This window comes from Bombus huntii, unplaced genomic scaffold (assembly GCF_024542735.1).
Source record: "Bombus huntii isolate Logan2020A unplaced genomic scaffold, iyBomHunt1.1 ctg00000105.1, whole genome shotgun sequence".
Taxonomy (NCBI): Eukaryota; Metazoa; Arthropoda; class Insecta; order Hymenoptera; family Apidae; genus Bombus; species Bombus huntii.
This window is the reverse complement of record NW_026099358.1, coordinates 1-27,088: the sequence shown is the minus strand read 5'-3', so window position 1 is coordinate 27,088 and position 27,088 is coordinate 1. Positions and strand designations below refer to the sequence as shown.

The window sequence follows — 27,088 nt, the reverse complement described above, 5'->3', positions numbered from 1 at the left end:
TCGTTATCGAGCATCTAGCTTTCAGAAGGTGCTTTATCATATGATATGACTTCACGATATTTTTATAGCAAGAAGAATGGCCAACCTCTAACAAAACAAATTTTTACTAAGTGCTGCATGTGAGCTGCAGGCCGGCCTACTAGGGAAATTTGACGAATGAATAAACTAAAATATATACGAATATATTCGTTATATCATAAAATGCTCGCGTTATGTTCTCTAACACCATAGAGGAAACTAAATTTATATATTAAAAAATTGGAATACCCTCGTACTTCGCAGTCCATGTGTCCGAGCGATGAATTCCCTCCAAACAAGGAAAAACCAAAGGGAGGTCTTCTTCGAAGGACGTGAGAGGGTAAGGGGAGCAACGGGAACGATGATCACGCGATATACTGGCGGCGTACGTATAGAACGGCTGTTGCGAGAGAGTTCGCAAGAAACAAGAAGAAAAAAGGAATCGTAGGCCGACGCGACTATACGCTGTCGACGGACAAACAGCGACTGAGCCTAACTGAAACGAACTCTGTCGCAGTATGAGCACAGGCTACGTTCGCGGGTCGATCGAACACGTTCTGCGCCTTTCCTCGGCACCAGCGTCAAAACCACCCTCGACGAGCGCAACGCACTGGTGCACCTGCAATATTAACCACTGGTCTTTCCTTTTTCGCGCGATATTATATCAGCACCTATGATACCATTTCAAAGACCGCAATCAAAACATTAAATACCGCATTAAAGCCATACAATAATTCGCAATATTCATTCGTAAACGTTATTGTATATGTGCTTAATTAATCGTTATTATGTTTCGAATGATTTACTACCTCATATTCCATAAGCAGATATATGGTTCATTTTCATCTCAAGTACGATATAATTTGTAACAAATATTTATAATTCACAATGTAAAATATTTATAATTCATTGGAAATATTATTCTATCACGGTATAGTGGTCAAATTTCACATAAATCACAAACATATGGTAGTCAGAAGCTATACTCACGACATGACAAATCATGATGATGTCATGAAAAATGGCGTCCGTCCATATATATTCAAACGCAACGAACAAGTTCGAACTTTTCGAGAATAAACGATTTGTTTGATAACATCTGTCGCGAGCTTCTCTTCCTTTAACGATAACAATTGACAACTAAAGCTCGAGAGGCTCGTAAGGATGAACAGCGACGAGTATCTAGAAGCTATGTACTCACCTGGGCAAGGAGACTCCAACACCAAGGACGTTGGAAGTTTCAAGAAGCGAAGATGGAAACTGAAGTAGCACGTCAGGTCAACTCTGGCAAAAACTGCTAAAGAAAGAAAAATCCAACTAATTTGTTTCCAACAATAAAATGAAATTAATTTGTTTCACAAATTATTAACTGGATATTATTCAAAAATTATTCAAAATTCGCTTGATTGATTCACGGCCCGGGACACTTGGGTCATGCCATTTTGGTAATGGACGAAAATGGCAGAAGGAAGAACGACCGTTTTTTTTCATATTTCTCTTTCCCCGGGAAACGAAAGAATGCCCGAGCACCTTGTTTCATTTCTTCTCGACATCAATTTCAATCTTTTTAAACGAAATATAATCTGAACGATGAAAAGTTCATTCAAATAATGCTCCGCGCCAGACACTCACGAAAATTAAGAAGAAACACGGAAAATTCGCGAATAAAACGGATTTCTTTGTCCCAGTGAGATAATAAATCTCGTACACGTATTGGTTTTTAAAATCAATATATCCACCAATGTGCACTCGTTTAACAAGGGTGATGGAACGTGCCAAAAATCTCTCAAGAGAGTCTTGGCAACGGAAGAGTCGAAAATGTCACAATTATGAATGAAAAATTCGAATAGTTGCTGATTTTACAGTCGAAACCGATAAAGAACTCCAGATATTCCCCCAATTATTTTACAATAAATTCGCGAAAATGATCGATTGCTGACGTCATTGTATTCTAGAAAGATTGTAAAACGATAAGAATTTATTGAAAAAACTTATATTCGATGATAACACTTCTAATAAGAGTACTAAGAGGAGCGATTCTGTACTCACCTTCCTGCCTCGAAGTACCGAACGCAATTAACCGTCCGCCCAGGATGGAACCGTTCGGAACTTTTGTAAGTCACTGCACGGCCGCTGCTTATGGTGGAAATGTAATAGATATAAGTACAGAGCTCGTGAGCGAACTAAAAACGCGATAGAGAAGTAGAGAGAGGATGTTCCGTCCTTGTCTAATGACGCGCACTTGTACAGGAAATATGTAACAGCGGTATACGAGCAGCGTCAGTGTCCACTAGTGTGCATGCCTGATTAAACAAGGACAGGAAGTATCTATACATGGTGTTCTCTTTCTATTTCCATGTTGCATCCATCTTACTATACAGTACACACACTCAGCTATTCTATCATTATATTTGTGCGTTGCTTATGTGTGAACCAAACATTTCCATGACAACAAATCGTTTGTCTCTTGTTTGATGCTCGGTTTTCAACAGAGTTGAAAGAATTTTTTAAGAGAAACGCAATGGACGGGTTGTTTTTAAAGCAATAAACGGAAATTCTCGTATGCATTGAGAAACGATAGGCGATTTGAAAGTGTCACTATGAACGGTGATTTATCGATGCAAGGTAGTATGAATAAGATATTTTATAATCTGCGAAAAAAGGTAAGGAATATTCTAGATTTTAGATTTTAGAATTTCCACGTCACAGACGAGTGTGTTTTGTTATTTGATTTGTAATATTGCTGCAGTTCTCTTAATAGCTGTTCGTTTCATGCGATACTCGCACATAGTATCTATGACTTTTGCTTCTAACAATTTTTATAATTAGGCTGTATCAAATATTTTTAACGTTCGTGTTTCATGAAAAATCATGTGTAACTCGTTGAATTCGCAAATGTAACAAAAAATTACATGAAAAACCTTATATTATTGTAATGAAAAAATAATTATATTAGGAGGAGAGTCGTATTTCGGAACGTCATCGGAACATATTACACCTTATATGTGATTATTTGGAACACAATGGGTGAGTATATTATAATTAAAATATATTCCTAGTTCCAATTCTTTTGAATAGTGTCAGTGACCAATCGAAATAGAAATCAGTGGACATCATGGAGAGAGAAGGCGAAACCAAATTTGAAAATTCGACATCGGTAATTCAGTAGTTAAGAATAACTCAATCGATTATGTAGATTAACTAGTTATAAACAAATATATGAAGTATAAATTCAAATTATTCTTATCCATCTAAAAATTGGAAATTAAAAAGCAGAAGACAAGAAATTATCTTCGAGGATTTATATAGTAAATACATTCTTTTGCCTGTCTTACCTAGAGATAAAACAGTTGTTTGATGGTTATCTTATAGTGTTCAGTCATTGCGAAAAATATTTTTAATTAGTTAAAAACTATAATTAATTAAAAACTACATTTTTTTATGTATATAGACGTTAGCGATGTATTATTCCGGGAAGCTCGTCTATCTCCCGAACATCGGGTTTGCGACAACATCGATTTGGAAATTATCGTTGCAGAGTATGAAAATTATTACAAGATGAAATTTCAAAAATATCCCATATTGTGTAAGAAAATAACTGGAAGGGAAATGACGAGGGAAGTGACAAATGCAAGCAAAACGTAAGAATTTAAATTATTTAACGATATTAAACGGTATTCAACGTATTCAACGTATCGTATTCAACGTATCGTATTACAATATGATCCAGTGTTTGTAGAAGTATTGAGACAAAAGCCAAATCTGTTAGTAAACAAGCGAGAAGTGAGCCTGTGAAAGAGACGAATCTACAGCAGAAGATAACTGATGACAATACGAATCATATTAATCTCGCAATGACAGTGACGTCAATATTCCCCAATGAGAATGATGGACGTTCATCAGAAGAGCTATTTAACGTCCCAATGGAACAATCCATGCAATCGAAGATATTGAAATGCGTTGAAAAGCTTTATTCAGATAATCCGGAATTACGAAAGATTGCTGAGGACATCTCATGCGTAAGTTATTTTCGATTAATATACGTATCGTAAAGCTTTTAAACGATAAAATTCCCGTCGATAAACCGTCCAACGTATATCGACGATGACGTGATTTCAGTAACGCTTCAAATATCAAATTACGTAACACTTACTTAATATAGAGAAGACGCCATTTTATCTTTGTATCGTCACAGGAGATCATAGTAAACAAATTAAATGTACATTGGGATGACGTTATAGGCCTAGAGGAATGTAAAACCGCTGTTAAGGAGGCCGTTGTGTATCCCCTTAAGTATCCTATCTTTTTTGATGGCCCGTTTTCCCCCTGGAAAGGTATTTTGCTGTACGGCCCACCTGGTACAGGTAAGATACTCGTATTCTTTTCATTTCTGTACGTGTTTACAAGAAATATACAAAACAGGGAAAACGAAGTTAGCGAAGGCAGTCGCGACAGAATGCCATTGCACCTTTTTTAACATAACTGCCAGCTCATTGGTCAGCAAATGGAGAGGCGATTCCGAGAAGTATATACGTGTAAGTTGCTTTGTCTATGTAAGTTTCTTTGTTCCTTTGTCTATGAAGGAGAGATTCTAGGTATAAAAAGATTTGATTTTATTTTTCGTCATTTATATATAAATAGAATAGTTGTTTGGAAAACGAAATGATATCATATTCGTGATGAGGCAATGAATTTAAGGAATTTCGAATATAATATTTAATGAATAATACATTTGTTAAACTGAACAGGTTTTATTTGAACTTGCCTATAGTCATTCGCCTACAATTATTTTTATCGACGAGATTGGCTGGATCGCCACAAATAAAGGAGACTGTATATTGTCTGAACCTGCAAAGAGATTCAGATCAGAACTTCTTTCTAGATTGGATGGATTAGTGTCTAATGAGAATTCTAATGTAGTTCTTCTGGCTACAACTAATTCCCCTTGGTACGTATATCACGTTATTTCAATGTTTTCTAAGTAGAAAATATCGTAATATTTCTCCAAATTCCAAATATGTTATTGTGTTGTTTGAAGTATTCCTTCATTATTATTAGTATAATAGAACGATAATATTTATTGTAAATATGTTATTAGGGGCATTGATGCAGCTTTACTCAGGCGTCTCGAAAAGCAAATATACGTATCATTACCCAATGAAGTTGCTCGACTTGGTATATTCAAATTATACCTTAGCAACCACTTATTAGAAAATACAGATATTGTAAACCACATAGTAAAATGTACTGAAAGATATTCTTGTGCAGATATAAAATTGCTTTGTAAGCAAGCGTGGCTACTAGAAATAAGCCCGATATGGAGGAGACTTGAAAAGAAAGAAACACCTGTTACCACTTTGAAATATGAATTAAAAAGTTATGAAATATTAGCAAAATTGTTAAAAAAAATGTCACCTACAGTTATGCAAATAGATAAATATGATACGTGGAACAAATAAATACGCAATCGTAAGGACAGATATTGAAAAATATAAATAAATGGATTATCGTTCGAGAAATCATTCGTATGTGTGTGCATGTGTGTGCGCGCGCGCGCTATAGGCTAAGTTTAAAATGTTCGGTTGTATTATATCCTTGTATTATATATGTCGGAGATGAAAGGAAAACCGGAGCCTTCCCTTTGCAATTTTGAGGAAGCCTTCTAATGCTTTAGCCTAGATTTTATCATAACTGTAATTAAGCAATTGTCATTTGTAATTGTTTGATATTTGTGAAAGCGAAAGTGGGTTCGAGGTGACAACTGGTCGCCGAACGTAGCCACGGTCACGGGATAAACGTTTTGCCTGACGAAGGTGTGGATCGGTTGTATTGTTCTCCCTAGAAATCACATAGAATTGTACTTTAGAGATGTCGATATAATGGGACACACGTTGTATTAGGAATCAATCTCCAGACAGAAACTGCCTAGTAACGGCGTTTGAATCTTTCTCGATGTTTCCAAAGAGTATACAACAAACTTTTGACAGAAATTGCCTAGCAACAACGATTGGAACCTTCTCGATGTTTCCAGCGAGCATATAACAAACAAATGCAATCGTATAGCGAAAAAGATTTTCATCAGATATTCATTCGTGTGATCACCTTGGAAAGTGATACATCGAGCAATTTACCGAGTGTCTCAGCAATTGTAGTTTGTGTTTAAAATTATTCTACACATAGTAAAGAGTTATCCTGTTGACCGTGGATTCGTTTGAACCCCGGAACATTGTTAATAGCGTTAATTAAATTCATTATTCGTGAAACTTATCAATCGTTAATCTCATTATACGTTAAATTCATTATTCGTAAGACATATTATTCGTTCCTCTTATTGTTCGTTAAACTTATTAATCTTTAATCTAATTATTAGTTAAACTTATCGTTTGTTAATCTTATTATTTATTAAACTCATTATTCATAATATTTTGTAAAACCTTGTTTATTCGCGTAAATATATTCTCTGTTTCGTAAAACAATGGCTAATTCAAACGAAGGATCATTACGCGCCTTAAATCCTAATGATAACCCGACATATATATGTGAGTGTATTTTATCAAAAATATGTTTTTTATGTTTTCTTATCTTAGTAATTATTTTTAAAAAAGTCTTAAAGTCTTATATGAAAATAAAGCTGTTCTTTATTTCAAATAATTGAAGTAAATAAATACAATGAGTTTTATATTTTATTATATCTTATATTATTGTTATATTGTTATTGAAAAAATTGATATAATCAACAGTTCTTCCTGTTCTCTTGATTGTTTCTTGCTTGTTTCAAACCATGGTAATAACCTACAAAAGAAATAACATAGTCCATTGAAAATTTAATATACAATAAAATACTTATATGAAATAATTACCTGTGTAATATACCATGCAACCACTAATATACCATGACATCAACATACTTGAAAGTGCGTCTGTATCATTATCTGGTAATCTAGTACATTTTATTAAAATTTCGTATTTTTTTTCCAAATAAAATGTTAAACTTATTCCAAATTACTTATTAATATTAGAAGTATTCAGCATTCCATTAGAATTTTTAAATTGTACTTACTTGGCCATTAATTGTGATGGTAAAGGAGGTGCAGGTGGCATTATATCAGTCATCGAATTGAAAGATGGTCCCGGTATGAAGTGATGTTTATACGCATTTGCTTCTTCAGAGTCACAATCCATTTTTTCTACATTATATTTTTTCGAATTTACATTTGTAGAAAAATTAGTCTCACAAGTCTCATCGTTCTCTTCATTGAATTTCTCTTCCAAAGCTTTCTTTTGTTGTCCTATTTGACTTTGCAAACCTTCTGATTCTAAAAGAGAACTCAACTCGACTTTCTGTGTATTACCATAGCCTAAACACAGAGTAAAAGAAATTTTTGTCATTTAATAGAATGACTGAGTGCCATTCGGTTACTGTCCTTACAGGCAATGTATTAGAATTTCCCGTGCATAAATGTATATGTATAAATGTTTGCCTTGATATATGTAGTAATAATCACTCGTCTAATGAGGAGAATTATATTCCAAGCAGCTAATAATGAACAATAAGTAACATGCATGTTTATGGTTCATGACCCTATATCCCACGGGTCTCCCCATAGACATTGACAGGTACTCCTGCCCAGTTAAGGACCTGCTGAATGACACTGTGATAGACTATGCGAAAGCCTTTACTTCATATATATATGTATTTTTAGTACATTTCTTAATTGACATAACCATCATGCTAAAGGTATTACCTACAAATTTTACAACACACGTGCTGTTGAGGTTATTCGGTGTGTAAACAGAGAAAACACGTGGATAAATTGTAAGGTAGAAAATATATTTAAATAGAAGTGTAATAAGTAAAAATACAATTTGAGCTGGTCCAGATCCGCACGCTAGCTGTGTTACCTAATAACTGAAAAACCCCGAAGCCAACGTCGCCTGTCTACTGTTTATGGCCTGACTTCGTCGCAGTCTTTTGTCTACACGCTGTCGATGGCTTCAGTGCTTGAGAAAACTAAAAAAGACCAGATGTAGAGTTTTCTTAGAAGTGAACTTCAACACCCTCCCTAAAACTCTACATCCCTACAAACAATTATCTCAAATTTACAAATTATCTCTTAATATTTTCTAACTCTTGTCGTAAATATCTGAAAATTAATTTGTCAATGCCTTCTCAAGTACATTTGCCAGCCGCCTTTCTCTTTTCCATACAAATTAATTTATTACACAAAAAAAAAAACTAGAAGACTAAACAGATCATGTAGAGTTTTTCCTCTTTTTGTTTGAGAAGTAATAATCACTTCGACACCCTCCCTAAAAACTCTACATGTTTACAAACAATTACATCTTAATATCTTTTTTACTTTTCAAACCTAACTTTTTCCTTAAATATTCAAATCTCGGTTTTGGCAATGCCTTTGTACATATATCCGCCAATTGCTCTTCGCTTGTTACATACGTTATATCAATTTCGCCTCTATTGTATAAATCTCGCAAAAAATGATATCTTACGTCAATATGCTTACTTCTTTGATGGAATTCTGGATTCTTAATTAATTTCACGGCACTAGTATTGTCTACACATAGCATATACTTAAGGATCTCTAATTTACATTCAAGAAATATTTTCTTTAGCCACATAATTTCTTTCACTCCTGAGGCTGCACTGACATATTCAGCTTCGGTCGTAGATAAAGCTATACATTGTTGTCGCTTACATTGCCATGTGATGGCCGCATTCGCATACTTACATACAACGCCTGATGTCGACTTTTTTGTTTCTTTGTCGCCTGCATAGTCAGTGTCACGACCGGCATACTTCAAATCCGACGGACTGACGATAGAGATAAAGATGTGGCGGCACTCGGCGACAATGTATATCGCTGAAGTGCCTAATGAACCATCAACATCCCAACGGTCCTTCCACCGAAGGTTCTAGAAGAAAGAGCACGTGGCAACGATCGCGGACGCCTAGCAAATGCATGGACGGTGGGGATGTTGAGGGATGACAAAAGAAAGTAATCGGATCCGATCGAAAGTAAAATCATAAGAGTCAGTCTTAGAAAGTCACGCCTAGAGTTCGGAAGTAAATTGTAAAGTGTATTGATGTTAGAAAAAAAATAAAGTTTTCTTTTTTTATTTTTTACCTCAAATTCCTTTTTTTATTTTGTTATTTTACGTGACATTTTGGCGATCCTGCCAGGATAGTGAAAAGTGTTTGTTCGGAAACCAAAAGACATTCATCATCTACGGAAGATCGAATTATTTGGGACTACGGTCATCCGCAACAACAAAGTAACTATCACGAACCAAGTGAAGTAACAATAAAAGGTAAACTGAATTCCTGTGTACGTTACCGTGAAAGAAAATTTAGCTTCAGTAGCCAAGACTCGTCTTCGTCTGAAAATTATAAATCAGCGCAATAATGTCTAAGGCAAACGAATCTCAAACTTCAACCTCAACTGACCCAATGTTGCGAGCAATATGGGACAGTATTCAAAAACAGAACGAGAACATTGCCCTTTTACGAGAGGAAATGTTACATTTGTCTATGCAAAATGACGAAGAGAACAGACACAGGGCAGCAGAAATCGAGAATCTCGGGAAAACCGTCGCAGCGCTACGGACTGGGTTCGGATCCCCTGCGACCGATGAATTTGCTTCCATTATCACCGAAGACAATGAAAGTGCGTCGACAGCAATCAATCGTACTGTGAATATGGCAAAAGCACGCAAACTGTCAGGGTTAGCAGCTTCAGACACCCCACCTGTCCACCTCGACAGCGAACAACCCGAGGTGGAAGAAAGAGGCTATTTTTCGCCCGCTCCTCCCACTCTACGAGCTAAGGATGCAATACGCTACATCCCAACGCTCAACGGAGATGATGATGTAGGAGTTGAAGACTTCATCAAAGAAGTGAGAAGTATGAAGGATCGCTGTATGGAGCAAGATCTATTGCTAAAAGCAATAAAAGTGGAAAAAATCGTGGGGAAAGCAGCCCAAAGTATTCGCAACATTCCTATTGAGTGTTACAGTGATCTGTACGACGCACTGAGAAATAACTTAGCAGCACAAGTGACTTCGGATGAGTACCAAGAACAATTACGAGAGTTGAGACAGGGACGCGAGGAATCAGTGCAAAGTTTTAATATTCGGTTTAGAAGAATACTCAACCGTTTGCTGTACGCAGTAACCAATGAGTACCCACAACCACTAACACGTAAAATTATGACTGAAGAAATCACGAAGAAGACTGTTCGTGTGTACCTAAAGGGACTCAGACGCGACATAGGGCGAATACTATTAAGCAGTGAACCCTTGAATCTTCCGGAAGCTGAAAAAAAGGCAGCCGATGTAGAACGCTACTTGCGAGAAGAACGACAACCTAATTGGTCATGTAATCGCTTACCTTCGGTTAGTAATCGCCCCGACAACCAGCATATGCAGATGAAGTGCTTCAAGTGCGGAAAGCTGGGACACATTGCCAACAAGTGTCAAAATTTTCTACCACCGAGCCAGCGCGATCGACCACCCGCAAGGATTCCAGGCAGTCCAGGAATGGGACGAAATACAAGAAACAACATCGAACCAGGAGATGGACGAACCGTACGAGACATACGAGTCAACATCGCCACGGGAAGATTACTCGCAATACCTTTGTCAACCCGAACCGAAGAGCGAGTATTTCTGGTCGACACAGGAGCAGGGATAAACCTGGTGAAACGTAACAAAACTGTCAACGCGATACAAATAGGGCCTAAACAAAAATTTTCTATGGGACGAGACAAGTACGAAACTAACGAATACGTAACGAAACGAATTTTTGGACAAAATCACATTTTTCACATAGTACCGAACAATTTCCCTATTATCGAAGACGGAATCATTGGGCTACCATGTTTAGAGAAGTATAACTATTCAATATCCAATGACAAAATCCGATTAAACGACAAAACCATTTTATTTCAGAAACCAATACATTTGACTCCTGGAGAAAACAGAGTTCAAACAATCTATTTGGAAGGCAAACCAACTAAAGTATGTTTTATCAACACTGGAGAGCAAAACGTTGAAATTTCTAGCAATATTCAAAATTCTCATGACTTTTCCAACGTATCAAAACTAAAAAGCCTAGTGAGAACAGATCACATTGAAAAACCAATCCGTGAATCCATCGAAAAGATTATCCTTCATTATATTGACATCTTTAATTTAGAAACCGATCTTTTACCCTGTACTAATTTAACTCAGCACACAATTTCGTTAACCAAAGACAAAATTATTAACACACGATCGTATAGACCACCGGAATGTCACCGTGACGAGATTTCGCGACAAATAGGAGACATGTTGAAGAAAAATATTATAGAAGAATCCGAATCCCCTTATAACTCTCCGGTATGGGTAGTTCCGAAAAAATTAGACGCCTCAGGAAAACAGAAATGGAGGATAGTTATCGATTTCAGGAAACTAAATGAACTCACAGAACAAGACGCTTACCCTTTACCTGATATAGACGACATTTTAACACAACTAGGAAACGCAAAATTCTTTTCGGCGCTTGATTTATCCTCAGGATTCCATCAAATTCCAATGAACGAGAAATCTAAAAAATATACCGCTTTTTCGACACCGCAAGGGCATTTTCATTTCAATCGAATGCCATTCGGACTTAAAAACGCACCCGCTACCTTTCAAAGATTAATGGACAGAGCCTTAGCTGGACTTGTAGGAAAATACTGCTTTGTTTATTTGGATGACATAGTGATATTCGGAAAAACGATTCAAGAACATAACGAAAACCTCGCGATAGTATTTCAGAGACTCAGAGAATTAGGACTTAAATTGCAACCGGACAAATGTGAATTCGTAAAACCGGAATTAGAATACTTAGGCCATGTAGTTTCATCCGAAGGAGTCAAACCAAACCCCAAGAAATTAGACGCTGTAAAAAACTTTCGATTACCCCGCAATGCCACGGACGTGAAATCATTCTTAGGTTTAGCAGGTTATTATCGCAAATTTATTCGAAACTTTTCCAAAATCGCGAAAAGCCTTACAGACTTAACAAAAAAGGACACACCATTCCATTGGACTGACAAACACCAGATTAGCTTTGATACTTTAAAAGACAAACTCTGTAATTTCCCAATATTAGCTTATCCTGACTTTAACAAAACCTTTACCTTAACTACCGACGCAAGTAACGAAGGACTAGGAGCAATACTGTCGCAAGACGGTCATCCTTGTTGTTACATTTCAAGAACACTGAATCCACCCGAACGAAACTATACCACGACAGAAAAGGAACTCTTAGCCATCGTATGGGCCGTGAAAAGATTAAGACAATATTTGTTAGGACGACGCTTCATTATTCGAACCGACCACCAAGCTCTTAAGTGGCTACACAATTGCAAAGACCCTTCTAGCAGACTGATTCGTTGGAGACTTAGACTCGAAGAATATGACTATGAAATCGAATATACAAAGGGTAAAGATAACACAGCTGCAGACGCTTTATCTAGAGTTCACGCACTAACTCGCGACGAAGTAGTTAACCTCGACCTAGTAATTGATCACACTAATTCATTCAACGCATGGAAAGACAACAACGAGAATCCGAAACTCTTAGAAATTAAACCAAATGACCAAACATTTTACCAATTAACTCGAAACGACTTAGGAGAATACGACGAGACACTTTGGATCAGAAGACTTTACAAAATTCTTAAAGATACAACAAAAATCGGCATAGGAAATAACGACTTCACTGAATTAGAGAAAACACAGATTAAACTCATGCTAATATATTTTAACGACACGTACAAGAAAATTACTTATGCACCTAATCCCATCTTAAAACTAGACGAAAACGAAATAATACAAGCAATAAAGGAAAACCATAACGACACCGTAGGACATTTAGGGATACAGAAAACGTATCAACGGATCAAGGATAAATTCAAAATTTCCGGACTTTTAGAAAGAGTAGAAAACTTTGTGAAAACATGCGACACATGTCAAAAGGAGAAACTAACACGTATCAGACCCAAAGAATCCCCACAAATCTCAGACACGCCACTTAACCCTAACGACAAAATCGCTATGGACATCATAGGACCGATGACGAAAACCAAACGCGGAAACCAATACATACTTTCAATACACGATGAACTTACGAAATATCTGATACTAGTTCCCCTTAAAACGCAACGAACTGAATCCATAATTAACGCGCTTATTGAACACTATATTTACATATTTTCGGCACCAAAAACGATCCTAACAGATCAGGGACAAAATTTTGTTAGTGATTTAATGACGAAATTTGAAGAAGCTTTTAAAATCAAACACATCAAAACAACTTCATTTCACCCACAAAGTAACGGATCCCTCGAAAGAACGCATGCCTCAGTTAAAGATTTAATTCGTACTGCATTACACGACAATGACAAAGAATGGGATGAAGTACTTAATTTCATTTGTTTAGGGTACAACACCGCGAAACATGAAGGAACAGGATTCTCTCCCTTTGAATTGACCTTTGGGCGAAAAGCTAACTTACCTTCCGCAATATCCAAATTTCCCACACTTACCTATGATGATATGTACTCACTTTGGCAAAAACAGTTGAATAAATATTGGGAAACAGCTCACAAAACACTTATTCAGAATAAGCAACGATACAAGCGAGACCAAGAAAGAAAGATTGTTAAAACTCAGACTGTGTTTAGGAAAGGAGACTTTGTTTTAATTCACAACGACCATAAAAGAGATAAGTTGGACATTGAATGGTTAGGACCCTACAGAATTAACGATGTGAAAACTCCTTATTACATTATTTCTATCGACAATGCTAAGAAAAAGATACATGGTAACCGATTGAAAGCGTACTTTTTTCAGGATAATGCTGACCCTAGCACTAGTAACAATACCCTTAATTAGTTGCCTTAAATTCACGGGATAGGAATTACGCTTTGTAAACAAACCCAACCAATTCACGATCGAAAACTACAACATGATTACGCCTCTGAAAATATTAGCTTCTCGAACACTAACAAATATTGTAAAATTGCTATATTTAAGATTAACGAAATAACTTTTGTACCATAACATGCAGAAAATCAATTCATAGCGATTCCTGAAAAAAAAGCATAAACATATCCTTTGATCTACATTTAAATAATTCCATTCTACTACGATCTTAGAGGACCAAGATCAATCTAACCAGGGGGGTATGTCACGACCGGCATACTTCAAATCCGACGGACTGACGATAGAGATAAAGATGTGGCGGCACTCGGCGACAATGTATATCGCTGAAGTGCCTAATGAACCATCAACATCCCAACGGTCCTTCCACCGAAGGTTCTAGAAGAAAGAGCACGTGGCAACGATCGCGGACGCCTAGCAAATGCATGGACGGTGGGGATGTTGAGGGATGACAAAAGAAAGTAATCGGATCCGATCGAAAGTAAAATCATAAGAGTCAGTCTTAGAAAGTCACGCCTAGAGTTCGGAAGTAAATTGTAAAGTGTATTGATGTTAGAAAAAAAATAAAGTTTTCTTTTTTTATTTTTTACCTCAAATTCCTTTTTTTATTTTGTTATTTTACGTGACATCAGCGTCGCTAAAGGTTTCGAGACTGCCTGCTTTTGTATATAAGAGTCCCATGTCTGCGGTCCCTTTTATGTAGCGCAAAATTCGTTTGACTAATTTCCATTGATACTGGTTTGGATTCTCTAAGTGTCTCGCCGCTATATTTATTGCAAAACTAATATCTGGCCTACTTACGGTTTGTAAAAACATTAAGTTCCCTACGGCTTCTCTGTATGGTGCGTTACAATCATTATCGCCTATGTTACTTTCGTTCCAATTAGTCTCGATAGGTGTAGAAACACTGTTTGCCTCATTCATATTAAATTTTTCCAATATGTTTTCGATATACCTACTCTGATGAATGAATATTGAACCATCTTCTAATCTATTAATTTCAAGTCCAAGAAAACTCTTTACTTCTTTCGAACTCGTAATTTTGAATTCTTTATTTAAATCATCGAAGAATTTATCAATTAAAGATTCGTCTGAAGCTGCTACCAGTCCATCGTCTACGTATATGGTCATCAACATTAATTTGTCGTCTTCTGTATAAATATAAAAACAAGGATCTGCGTTACTCTGATAAAATTTTAAGTTCGAGATAAATTTTGTGAAACGTTCCGTCCAACATCTTGGAGACTGCTTTAAGCCATATAGGCTTTTTAGCAATTTACAAACCCGATTTGTACCATCATCATAACCTTTAGGTTGTTTCATATAAATATCTTCTTTCAGACTTCCATATAAGAATGCGGTTTTAATGTCGAACTGTCCGAGGTGTAAATTATTTTTGGCTGCAATACTGAGCATTAATCTAATTGTGTCAAACCGAGCAACGGGACTATATGTTTCCTTATAATCTATGCCTTCTTTCTGTGAACACCCTCTTATTACAAGTCGCGCTTTGTATCGTTCCGAGTTGTCCGGATTTAGCTTTATCGTTAAAACCCACCTATTGCTAAGTACCTTCTGATCTTTAGGTTTTTCTACAAATATCCACGTCTTATTTTCATGGTGCGATTTCATTTCATCATTCATAGCTGTTTCCCATAACTCTTTCTTTTCGGATCTCATCGCTTCGTTAAAATCCACCGGTAATTTTTCCGCCACGTACGTTACTGGGTAACCATAAAAATCGGTTCGTTTGATCTTATCTCTATCTCTCAATTGTCTCATATTGTCGCTAGTTCCATGAGGTTGTTTTTCATGTTCACTCTCTGCACTTTCATACGTACATGCTCTATCGCTCTGCGCACTCACATCTTCGCGCTCGACAATTTTCGGTAAACTTAATTTTACGAATTTCGCATTTTCTAGTTCAGGCTTAAATATTACGTCACGGCTTAATATTACATTTTTTACTGTTGGCACGTACACTCGATACCCTCGTCCGTCATCTAATAGCCTACCAAATATCCTTTGTTAGCCTTTTTGTCAAGTTTTGTCCTTTTCTCCGCAGGTATGTGAGCAAAGCACTCAGTACCGAAAACCCTAAACTTTTCTAAATTCGGCGGTTTCCCGTACCACAGTTCATATGGTGTTTTCTTATCTTGTCTTGTCGGCCTCGTCTTATTTATGACATGTACTGCTGTGTTCATGGCTTCGGCCCATAAGAACAGCGGTAGATTTGGTTTCGAATATAGCATCGACCGACCTGCCTCTACTATTGTTCTATTTTCCCTTTCTGCGACACCATTCTGTTCAGGAGTGTATGGGACGTTAATCGTGTGTCTAATTCCCTGACTTCTTAAAAATTCTTTGACTTCTTTATTTTGGAATTCTTTCCCTCCATCACTATGAATTTCTTTAATTTTATCCTTAAATTGATTTTCAACTTCTAGGCAAAAGGTTTTTAGTTTTTCAATTACTTCTGACTTACGTCGTAAGAAGTAAATCTTTGTGAATTTTGAAAAATCATCTTTAAATGTCAGAAAATACAGTTTCTTGCCTAATGACTCGACTTTCATAGGTCCACATACATCCGTATAAATAATTTCGCGAGGTTTAGTCGCCCGATTGATTTTCTCGTGAAAACTCGATCTATGCTGTTTCCCGTACGCGCAACCTTCACAGAAAAAGTTATTGTCCTCTACAACTTTCATATTTGAATTCTTTAAGAATTCTTTAACATGTCTGATGTTCTGATGACATAGCCGTTCGTGCCATAACTGCAATGTGTCCGCGTTTGACTCCGCTCTATTGCTAAAATTACAAACTGACGGTATGATAACTCGCATATCTACTTTATACAAATTTCCGATAACAGAACCTCTTGCTATTATTTTCTGATTTTGTAAAAATATGCAATTGGTCCCTTCCTTTGAAATACAAAAATCTATGCCTCTTCTTGCGACAGATCTAATCGAAAACAGATTTCTTTTCATACCTGGTACGTATAGAACATCGTTCATTGTACATGTTACCCATTTGCCGTCCACAAAAGTCTCTACTCTGATTTTTCCTTTGCCGCACGCATCCATGAACGGACCATCGCCGATCTCTATTTTCACCGTGTTATCGAATTCTTCGAAAACGCTGAACCATTCCCGTCGTCCTGTCATGTGATCCGTAGCTCCTGAGTCGATTATCCAAACATCAGCGTTTGCCGTTTGTATCGCTGAGGTACTTCCTAATAGACCAATTCCGCTGTGATCCCGATTTTGGTTTCTAGGTTCCTGGTTGTCTCTATTGTTGCTTCTTTTGTTATTTTTAAAACAGTTTTTGCTAGTGTGGCCTTTCCTTTTGCATATAAAGCATCTAAAGCAATCCTTCTTTAGATGGCCAACTTTTCCACAGTTAAAGCAACTTGGTCCTTGTTTCTCGTATTCACGTTTACTTGACTGCTTCTGCTGTTCCCTTTTATAATTATTACCTTTTGTTACCAGTGCCACCGATGTTTCCTGGTCGTCTTTCTTCCATCTAATTTCTTCCGTCATCAGCCTGGTACTAAGCCTGTCTAAGGTCTTCTTTTCTTCTTCCACGGAATCCCACGCACTGTGAAAATGATCGAATTTGTTTGGTAACACCGATAAAATGCGTGTTATCAGCATTTTCTCGCCAATTTCACTCCCAAGGACTTTCATCTTCGCCGCTATGAGTTCCAACTTTGATAGGTTGTAAGAGACATTTTCAGATTCTTCCCATTTAAAATCGAAGAACTGCTTCTGGACCATATTTAAATTCTCATCCGACTTCATGTCATATACTGTATTCAGCTTTTTCCACATTTCATGTGCTGTCGTGCAACATAAAAGAAGATCCAACGGTTTCTTTCCTACTGAGGTCACGATTAATTTTCTCGCTAATCGATCTGCTTTCAAAAATCTTCCACGAGCGATTTCTTTCTCCGCGCTGTTACCTGGATGACACAAATTCTCTTCACACACGTTGATCAGGTCGTCATCTTCCTCCAAAAGTGTACGCATAACAAAACGCCACTGGAGCCAATTTTCTTCGCCGCGTAACATCTCGACCTTCGCACTTGCTGATTCCATTTTAGCACTATCCCTTATTTTACTAAGCACAACACTTTAACAATTTATTCATTTCACGTTGCTACCTTGCAATTTACAGCCCTGGGCCCATAACCTGTTGAGGTTATTCGGTGTGTAAACAGAGAAAACACGTGGATAAATTGTAAGGTAGAAAATATATTTAAATAGAAGTGTAATAAGTAAAAATACAATTTGAGCTGGTCCAGATCCGCACGCTAGCTGTGTTACCTAATAACTGAAAAACCCCGAAGCCAACGTCGCCTGTCTACTGTTTATGGCCTGACTTCGTCGCAGTCTTTTGTCTACACGCTGTCGATGGCTTCAGTGCTTGAGAAAACTAAAAAAGACCAGATGTAGAGTTTTCTTAGAAGTGGTAACCACTTCAACACGTGCCATTGTTTTCGTAAATTTTTGATATTATAGCTTCATAAGTTTCTCCATCCTCTGAGTATATTGCACGATAAGGTGCTCCTATGATCCATTTCTATAGAGAGAAGATGTGTATACAAATAAATATAAGTAAATAGCAAAATAAAATAATTTGCTTCTTAATCAATATATTTAATAATATTCTGTATCAAATTTGTAATATTCTATCAAAATCACAACCTTGTGTAATTTACTTGCGTGTTTAGGCTGCTTAAGATTTTGTAGGTTTTCTTTCGGTTGAGAATTTCCAACATCCATTCCCATTCGCTTGATAACTTCTTCTTTTGCTAAATATATTGCTTTATCATATGCTTCTATTAATGCACTATCATCCCAAACATTATCATTGGCTGAGTCTGTATCCTTTTGAGATAGCAAATTATACGTTATTAATATTGATACAAGTATTTTATTATCAAACTATTGCAAATTATCATATATGTCATTTTTCAAAAATTGACTAAAAGGTAGTGGATACTGTTAATTACTATTATGCTAAGATCTTGTACTAAAATAATGTTAAAACCATTACGTTTCCATTACCATACATACGTTTCCATTTCCTCGTATAAAAAGAACATTCATATCATCTGCCATTTTAAAATAACATCATTTAAATATTGAATTTGCTTCTGAAATATTAATTTGTCTCATTTCTTTAACTCTAACACATTGTAAACAATGATGACATTATACCAACTATAATACTAAAAATCTATTCCCCATACATTCTAAAGATTATTTTTTGAAGCAAGGTTAACATTGAATGTTCCCAAACTTCAATAACTGTACTTTACTTTCTTTACAATATCTAACAATATATTAGAATACTATAAAAAAATATTGTATGCACAAGAAACTGTTTATAGCGAAATAGCAAAAGAATTAATCACATATTATAACTAAAACGAGATTGTTAAGTAGATTATATTATACTGCATATGCGTTAGTGTTTCAGCTGGTAAATATAGTTTTTATATCTGAAGATAAATAAGATTTAATTCTATAAAATTGCATAATGAATTATACATCTATCTATTACTATTCGTATTTCCCCTTAGTTGTATGTTGTCGATAGCATCAATCACGAACATATAAATAAATATAGAAGAAACCGTTCGGAAATGGAAAGGGAAAAATGAACATGGAAGACAAGAAAGTTTTCTTCAGGTTTAGCGTATGCGTGATACGCTTTGAATGTCTCAGATAAAGATAAAGATACTCTGCTCATTTCTATTTGTTCCGCAGAACGAGAAATTTGTTGTCTTTCATATTGGTTTTTACGATTCAATTTTTGGGCAGTTTTCCCTAGCGAGTGTCGGTCCCTGTTTGATATAACCAGACCGTAATTTATACAGATATGTATTATAGATATATATTTGTAAAACTGAAATCAGATGAAATAAATGTTGCCTGAGGTTTTAAACGTTTAATAAAAACAATATTTCATTTGGAAAAAATGTAAGATATGTAAAATTACACATTGATCATTTTGCTGGTCTTGTATCATAAAACGTGTGGCCCGAAGAGCACGTGTCCGGTAGAGATACGTCACTTGTGTTAGGAATCGTTTTATAACCTATCACAGTAAAGGAACGTCCCAGTATAGCAGCCGAAGAATGCCGTGGAAGTTTTTGTACAAAGTACAATTGATCTACAATTGATATTTTCCGCAATACTTATCTGGTGTTCGGTCAGGGTGTCCCATACTCATGATATTTATAACAGTGGAATGGCGTTAGTAAATCAATTACAAAAATTTTCGAGATCAATTCTCGGTATTGCATCAAATTATTCAAAATATACAAGCAACACAACGTTGCCCTTTTTGCAGGCAACAAGAGGAATATCGACCACGCAACCACTTTCAGAAAAACAAGAGTAAGTGATACAAATTTTCTTGTGCTTTCCTTCTTTTTTTAATAGAATTTCAGTACTTGCCTTCCAATATAAAATTGGTGTCAAAATAATAATGCTAATAATAATGTCTAAGAAATTTTTCTCTTTGTAGGAGTATAACATCTAGAAAAATAACATAGTATTAATAGAATAGTATTAATAAGAACAACATTGACAGTGAACAACTAAAAATATAACACTGTTATAAATATATGATATACGAATTTTATTTATGTATTATTAAGACAAGTATATCTTATTTTTAAATTATTTCTATTATCATAAGTGATACATATAATTAAGGTATAATTAAGAGAAGATTAATTGAAGAAACACAAAAAATAAAGAAAATAATTATATTGAAATAATTTTTATCTTTCATAAATATTATTTTCAGAGTAAATATAACGTTTGTTAAAGCAAGTGGAGAGAGAATCAAAGCAAAAGGGAAAGTAGGAGATACTATATTAGATATAGTAGTAAATAATGAAATTGATTTAGGTGGATATGGTATGTTTTAAAGAAGCATAATTTACTTAATTTAAAATAAATAATTTTGAGGTAGAAAATATTTGAAAATTTTCATTTTTATCAAGTTTAATATTCTTATTATTTTTAACTTTTGATACTTTATTATATAAGTATGTTGTAATCTTAAAATATAATTGATATAGGTGCTTGTGAAGGAACATTAACTTGTTTAATATTTTCGAAAGAAGTTTATGATGCACTTCCTGACAAACCAACAGATGAAGAATTAGACATGTTGGATTTAGCATATGAATTAATAGATACGTTATAATCAGTAATATTAATAATCAGTATCAAATCATTCACATTATTAATTCTATTACCTTTTAATATTTTATAAAGTGAATTTTTCTATTTAAATTTATGTAAAAACAGGTTAGTATTGGGTATTTCGAAATCTGCATCTCAATGTAGAATTTCAAATCGCTATCTCTGAATACTACGAAACTGAAATTATAATAAATTTTCATAGTTTTTTATTTATGACCCTATAATCATTACAAATCTATGTTGGAATTAGCATATTTACAATGTTGATTTTCAAATGGATAAATAGAAATCTTATTGTGTATTAGTATTAATTTGTATAGCAATAAATATATTTATTGACATATTCAGTTATATAATATTTAATTTCAGGTCACGGCTAAGCTGTCAAATAGTAATGTCTAAGGAACTAGATGGAATTGAGGTAAGAGTTCCATCAACAATTAATGATGCAAGAGCATAACTGAAATTATCTATAGGTTTTTGAAAATTTGTATACAATGTTATACATCTCTTGTTAAAAAACCCTTGTTATAATTATTAAAATATTGGTATTAAAAAAATATAATAAAGAATCTTGTGTTTAAATGTGAAGCTTATATATATACATATGTTATAGTATAATTGCAATTTTGATATTTGTACATTGCCATTGTAAAAAGCCTATCCAATTATGAAGAAAATATATCTTTTATTTTTAATATACAGGGTGTCAATTTTAAAACGTTCATCTAAATTATTTTCGTTACTATTAAAGATAAGAAGAAATTACTAAGGAAGACTTAAATGGTTTTAAGATGTGTACTTGGTTATGATAAAAAAGACTCTTGTGGAATAAATTTTGCAACTTCTGAAAGATTAGATAAAAGCTTAGAACCTAAAAAATAATTTGAAATTAATTTCGTTTAGATATACTGTTTGATTTCTTAGCTATGGGCAAGTTTAAAAGATCATCAAACTCATGGTCAACAAAACAACAGAAATGTACATGCAATGCTTTTTCGTTTCACAACAAGTTATCTGACACTATCATCATTTTCGTGGCACATGCAACATTATCGATTCAGTATAGTAATGTTTTGGATTGAAACAAGTGTCTCGACATTGGGGCAAAATATTTCAACCTTTAAGGACTAAAATTAAAACTTATGAGTTTGTTTATAATTTTAATAGATTTTATTAATATTGTTTTTACTGGTTTATTAATTACAAGAAAGTTTGTAAAAGACTGAAGTTTTATGTAAAAAGTACAAATATTCTTTCAACAAAATTAGTCAAATCACATCATTATTTATACATATTGTATATAAATAAAATATGCGGATATATTACTTTACCCTAGAATTAAAATTCAATAATATTGAGGAATCTTATTTATTCAGATTTTGTACATTATCGCTTCTAACCTCGGATAATAGAACAACAAATTAAATATTTTTAAACAAAAAAACTTTGTTCCTTTGTTTGATTTCCCTTGCTCGCGTTTCTTAACTACTTAGATATAAAATACTTACGTTTTCGAAAATTCATACTTTACAAGCTACTAAACGCTTTATCTGTTCAGAATAATTTATTGTTTTCTTAACTAGGTACATACCAAATACATCTATTAAGTTGGTATTTCTCATAATTACCAGTACATAAAGCTAAAACACTTTTGTACTATGCTTGTTATACATGGATCTAACAAATAATTTAACTTGTGTATTGTCGTTTGTATATTTTGTTACGTGTAAAATATTCTATTTCTACACTACTTACAAGTTCGATAAAGTGTACATTACACATCGTGAAATTTACATATTTTCACTTGGTTACCCTGCCCAATTCGAATATAATTCAGAACGTATGTGCTATATTTATATATTCTGCATTTGTTTTGTATATTATGTACACTGATCTGATCTTTGTAAACGCGAGTTTTACGATATTAATGAGAAATTTGCCAATTTAATGGAAGTTGTTAATTTTTTCTGGCACGTTTCACGTTAGCAGACATGTTTCTTAAGTTACAGTCGAAAAGTGTTTTTATGTAAAAGAATAGGAATGATCAAGTTATTTTAAGATGACAAGATATTTCACGTCTTCTATTTAAATATAGCGTTAAATTTTAATTCCGTCAATTCGTATATACTCGTACATCGAATTTCCTTTTCTCATGTCATTTCTTTTCTTTCATTTCACATTTAATTACAAAGATAAAGTGTAAGTACGTTCCTCATAAAATTAATATCAAATGTCGCAAAATATACAAAAGTAAACTAAGAAGAGGGGACATATTATTACACAAACTGTCGTTCATATTGCATATGTACATATGCAGTATAAAAACAATACTTTTTAGTTTTTAATCTCTTGTTTAAATAATCCTAATATCTAAATTTGTATCGGTCATTGATTCGATATAACTGCGTTTATTGGAAGTAATTAAGCTATAGCCTGCGCACAAGAGAAGAAGGAACAAACACGTATAGTATACACGCTTAAATAACAAAATTAAGTCAGTTTACGTTCAATGTGAACTTGATCAAAGTTCCAGTCTCGAATTATAGAGTTTCTTACTATCAGTTTACAAAATTCGATATTACGATTATGTACCGTATTTGAAAAACATAAAATGCTTTGTTCAATTTTAAATAAAACTAATATTTACCAAAGCGAATACGAAAAAAATGTTATCATCAAACTCAATTTTCAATTATCAAACTTAATCCAGCACAAATACAAATGTTATTCGTGCTTTTTTACTTTTACTACTTTTCAACTCTCTATAGTTCGAGATTTGAGTTCCGCTAACTTTCTTTCTACTGCGCATGCGCAACAGGAAAACTTGAATTACACGTAATAGTAAAAAATTCGAAAATCTTATCCTTTCGTGGCAGCGAAAGTAACCTAGGACTAGAGGTTCCATAACATTAATAATAATAAGGCAATAATATTAATATTAATAATAATGTAATCGAGTACTACTAACAATATTAATAATAATAATAATAGTATGGTAATGGCAAGATACACGCGGGTATAAATTAATCATTCCTTTCGTAATATCTACGACGTCTTCGGGATATTCTTTAGAAATTACTTTATTTCTGGTCAATATTCATTAACGAGCAACTTTTCTCTCTGTTTCTTATCACGATTTTTTTCACTTCATCACAATTGTACCGTTAGAAATTATTCAAAACATTGTTAAAATGTCCATGAAATATATGCAATTGCCGTATTGAATAAGCGAGTAATGAAGTTGCTGTTTCACTGAATAAAAGTGAAATCTCCAATGCGTGTGCTCAAGTAAAGATTGGTACATCAATGCCTATTATTCTTAATCAATATTCATCATTTAACAATTAGGACCGAATTTTTACAAACCAACTCTAAACCACGACCCAATTTACAAATAAAAAGATCGATGTGTAAATTAACTATCAACTATTAATCTCCAATCCTATGTGAAGATATAATGTTCGGACCAAATTTCTAAACTAACGTGGACAATTCATGCGGACTATTGGTGGTTGCTGCGCTACTTAGATCCAATGTGGCAGCCGGAAGACCAGGACTGACGCTGCCGGTTGCTTCCCGTGGCAAATGCTGCGATCTATTTAGCTTATTTCCAGGACTCGGTGGCGATCTATCTGCTGGTGTATCCGGTGGCGTAACCACGTTTCTGTGTCCGCTCACGTTCAGATGATTGTGCGTCGCCGCGATCGGAGCTGGCGATGAGAGCAACAAGAGCGGTGGAGACATTGACACGTGTCGATGATGATGATGGTGATGATAGTGTTGGTACTGTGCAGCTCGGCCGTGCGTTGCGTGGCTGGTATTTAGTTGGTTCGTCACGGGCCCGACTTTCGTTGGGCAGCCAGCATGGTGGATGGTTAACGGGCCACGTAGTTGTTGTTGCTGTTGTAGCTGGTGCTGGTTCTGGTGCTGTTGCAGCTGCTGCTGACGCTGCAGCTGTACCGCCGCTTCGCACTGTTCGCGCGCTAACGCCTTCACGGCATTCGTCTTCTCCTACGAAATAAGAATGATAGGTTATAGGTTAGAAATAAAATATAGGTTAGAAATAAAAATGATAGGTTGTAGTCAGGGGCCATAACAAATTAAAAAAGTTATAATATAAGAATTTACATTTTAGTTGAAATGATTCTAGTTACGAATAAGTATTAAAGATGATTCAAATCTTTTTCGTTACCGATAACCATGGTGAAAAATCTTTTGGATTACTTTCAGCCATTGTCAATCTTATTGTCAATACTACATGCTTGAAGTAGAAGGAGGGGTACAGAGAAAAAGACTTTTTCTCAGCAAATATAATCGTTACTCAATTATTTTGTTCAACAGTTTTACAAATCTCCCAAAAATAAACGAGAATACGAAAATACACTGAATATCGTGTGTATGGTTATTTATAAAATCCCCTTGAAATAGTTGCGATCGCGGATCACATAAACAAACGAACCTGTCATTCTACAGAGTATCTTTTTCGGTGAAATTATGCAAACGTAAATGTAACTTCGGTAGAACTCCTCGAGAACTTGTAAGCTTATATCACTCTGACCCAACCAGTCCACTCTAAAGTGTATAATTTATAAAAGGGGATTATATTAATACGCGGAGGATGTGGTAGGTGGTAAGTTTTGCATATGAATGTTCGTTGATACAACGAATGGTTAAATGGAGGTTTTCATGAATGTGATAAGGACTAGATCGAATGTTTTAACACTTATAACTAGAATGCGTATTTTTATACAAGTTTGTAGTTTTACGAACATAATCAAGGAAATAAAATTTTAATCGAGATTTGTTTTCTTATATACGTATATTTTAGCGCATTTTATGCATTTTGCGCCATTTGCGTACTTTTCAATTTCGCACGAATAAAATAAAGATCAGCAATATAATTATAACGCTTCTTAAAAATGTGAAAAATCCTGGTTTCCTAAAAGCTTGCAATTGATTTCAGAAAAATTTTTATGAACTCTACCAGATAAATTATGGTAACTCTGAAAACAAAATTTCACGATAAAATGATTTCCGAGTAAAATACACATAAAAGATGATTTAGACGTGTTTTAACGTGTTCGTTTTCTTTTTTAATAGCGATATGTTCTTACCCTCTGCCACACGAAGACGTTATGGACCATTGCGCATCCACAAAACACGATGCCAAGGCCTATGAAAACGGACGTAACGATTGCCGGTGTGACACCAATTACCTCTCAGAGAAAAGACATCGACTCCCGACTGTCGGACGCCAACGCCGCGACGCATCTTAGTCCCCATCAGAGATAAGGCCCCAACCCCGACTTTCGGACTCCTTGGAATCCACACCAAACCCCCCAACATCCCCAAGCCAGGGTGTATATAAGCCGAGACTTCACCCAGCCCGGGGAGTTCTCGTTCTAGTTGCTGTTCTTGTACAACACCCCTTTCTCTGTTCAACGTTATTCTACTGTAAGTGCCAAAGTCATAATAAAGTTCGATAAAAGAGAATTAATAGTTGGGCTACGACTCAGCTTTCTTTTCTCTCGCAACCCAAGTATCCATTTTACGTGACACCGGCGTCGAATAAAACTGGATGAATGTATACAATATCATACCTGAAAGCATTGTTAGAGGATCATTATAACACGTATGCCATAACAAGCGGGACAAAGAATCAGCGCAAATACATATTCTCAATACATATAATTCTCGAAGCGTAAACTATATACATATGCTTTTCATTGAAATTTTCAATACTAGTCGCAAATTATTTTTCAATTAATTTATTATTTAAGTCTTTATATATCAATTCTCGACGAATAAATTACTTAAATTATAGAGAATCTATCTTCAGACAATAGAG

The 27,088-nt window shown here is 34.9% G+C and overlaps 3 protein-coding genes and 2 long non-coding RNA genes across 21 annotated transcripts; 2 read left to right on the top strand and 3 right to left on the bottom strand.

Annotated features, from left to right (window-relative positions):
• Positions 1 to 1,526: 1,526 nt before the first annotated feature.
• LOC126876916 (uncharacterized) lies at positions 1,527 to 4,317 on the bottom strand. Its single transcript, XR_007694617.1, has 2 exons — positions 4,172 to 4,317; positions 1,527 to 2,154 (listed from the first exon to the last, which is right to left on the bottom strand). It is a non-coding gene; the product is annotated as an uncharacterized LOC126876916 (long non-coding RNA).
• On the top strand, positions 2,148 to 6,704 carry LOC126876914 (katanin p60 ATPase-containing subunit A-like 2). Of its 9 annotated transcripts, none has more exons than XM_050639731.1 (7): positions 2,148 to 3,045; positions 3,470 to 3,659; positions 3,749 to 4,037; positions 4,214 to 4,382; positions 4,441 to 4,571; positions 4,767 to 4,966; positions 5,117 to 6,704. In XM_050639731.1, the coding sequence occupies exons 1-7, from the start codon at positions 3,042 to 3,044 to the stop codon at positions 5,475 to 5,477; spliced, it is 1,344 nt and encodes a 447-aa protein (XP_050495688.1). In that variant the 5' UTR covers positions 2,148 to 3,041; the 3' UTR covers positions 5,478 to 6,704. The 9 variants fall into 9 exon arrangements, with proteins under 9 accessions (XP_050495688.1, XP_050495687.1, XP_050495695.1 ...); XM_050639730.1 differs by having other exon boundaries at positions 3,119 to 3,659; XM_050639738.1 differs by having other exon boundaries at positions 2,148 to 3,175.
• On the bottom strand, positions 6,632 to 19,602 carry LOC126876915 (survival motor neuron protein-like). 9 transcript variants are annotated; one of them, XM_050639741.1, is made up of 5 exons: positions 18,718 to 19,602; positions 18,337 to 18,592; positions 7,079 to 7,376; positions 6,879 to 6,958; positions 6,632 to 6,810 (listed from the first exon to the last, which is right to left on the bottom strand). In XM_050639741.1, exons 3-5 carry the CDS (start codon positions 7,198 to 7,200, stop codon positions 6,752 to 6,754), a joined length of 261 nt encoding a protein of 86 aa, XP_050495698.1. In that variant the 5' UTR covers positions 7,201 to 7,376; positions 18,337 to 18,592; positions 18,718 to 19,602; the 3' UTR covers positions 6,632 to 6,751. The 9 variants fall into 9 exon arrangements, with proteins under 9 accessions (XP_050495698.1, XP_050495697.1, XP_050495699.1 ...); XM_050639740.1 differs by lacking the exons at positions 18,337 to 18,592; positions 18,718 to 19,602 and adding an exon at positions 7,764 to 8,114 and having other exon boundaries at positions 7,079 to 7,657; XM_050639742.1 differs by lacking the exons at positions 18,337 to 18,592; positions 18,718 to 19,602 and adding an exon at positions 7,448 to 8,108.
• Positions 19,603 to 21,139: 1,537 nt separating this feature from the next.
• On the top strand, positions 21,140 to 21,939 carry LOC126876913 (uncharacterized). The gene is made up of 2 exons (XR_007694616.1): positions 21,140 to 21,342; positions 21,607 to 21,939. It is a non-coding gene; the product is annotated as an uncharacterized LOC126876913 (long non-coding RNA).
• A 2,775-nt stretch (positions 21,940 to 24,714) lies between these two features.
• LOC126876912 (protein odd-skipped-like) lies at positions 24,715 to 26,804 on the bottom strand. The gene is made up of 2 exons (XM_050639728.1): positions 26,355 to 26,804; positions 24,715 to 25,251 (listed from the first exon to the last, which is right to left on the bottom strand). The coding sequence occupies exons 1-2, from the start codon at positions 26,382 to 26,384 to the stop codon at positions 24,715 to 24,717; spliced, it is 567 nt and encodes a 188-aa protein (XP_050495685.1). The 5' UTR covers positions 26,385 to 26,804.
• Positions 26,805 to 27,088: the final 284 nt, after the last annotated feature.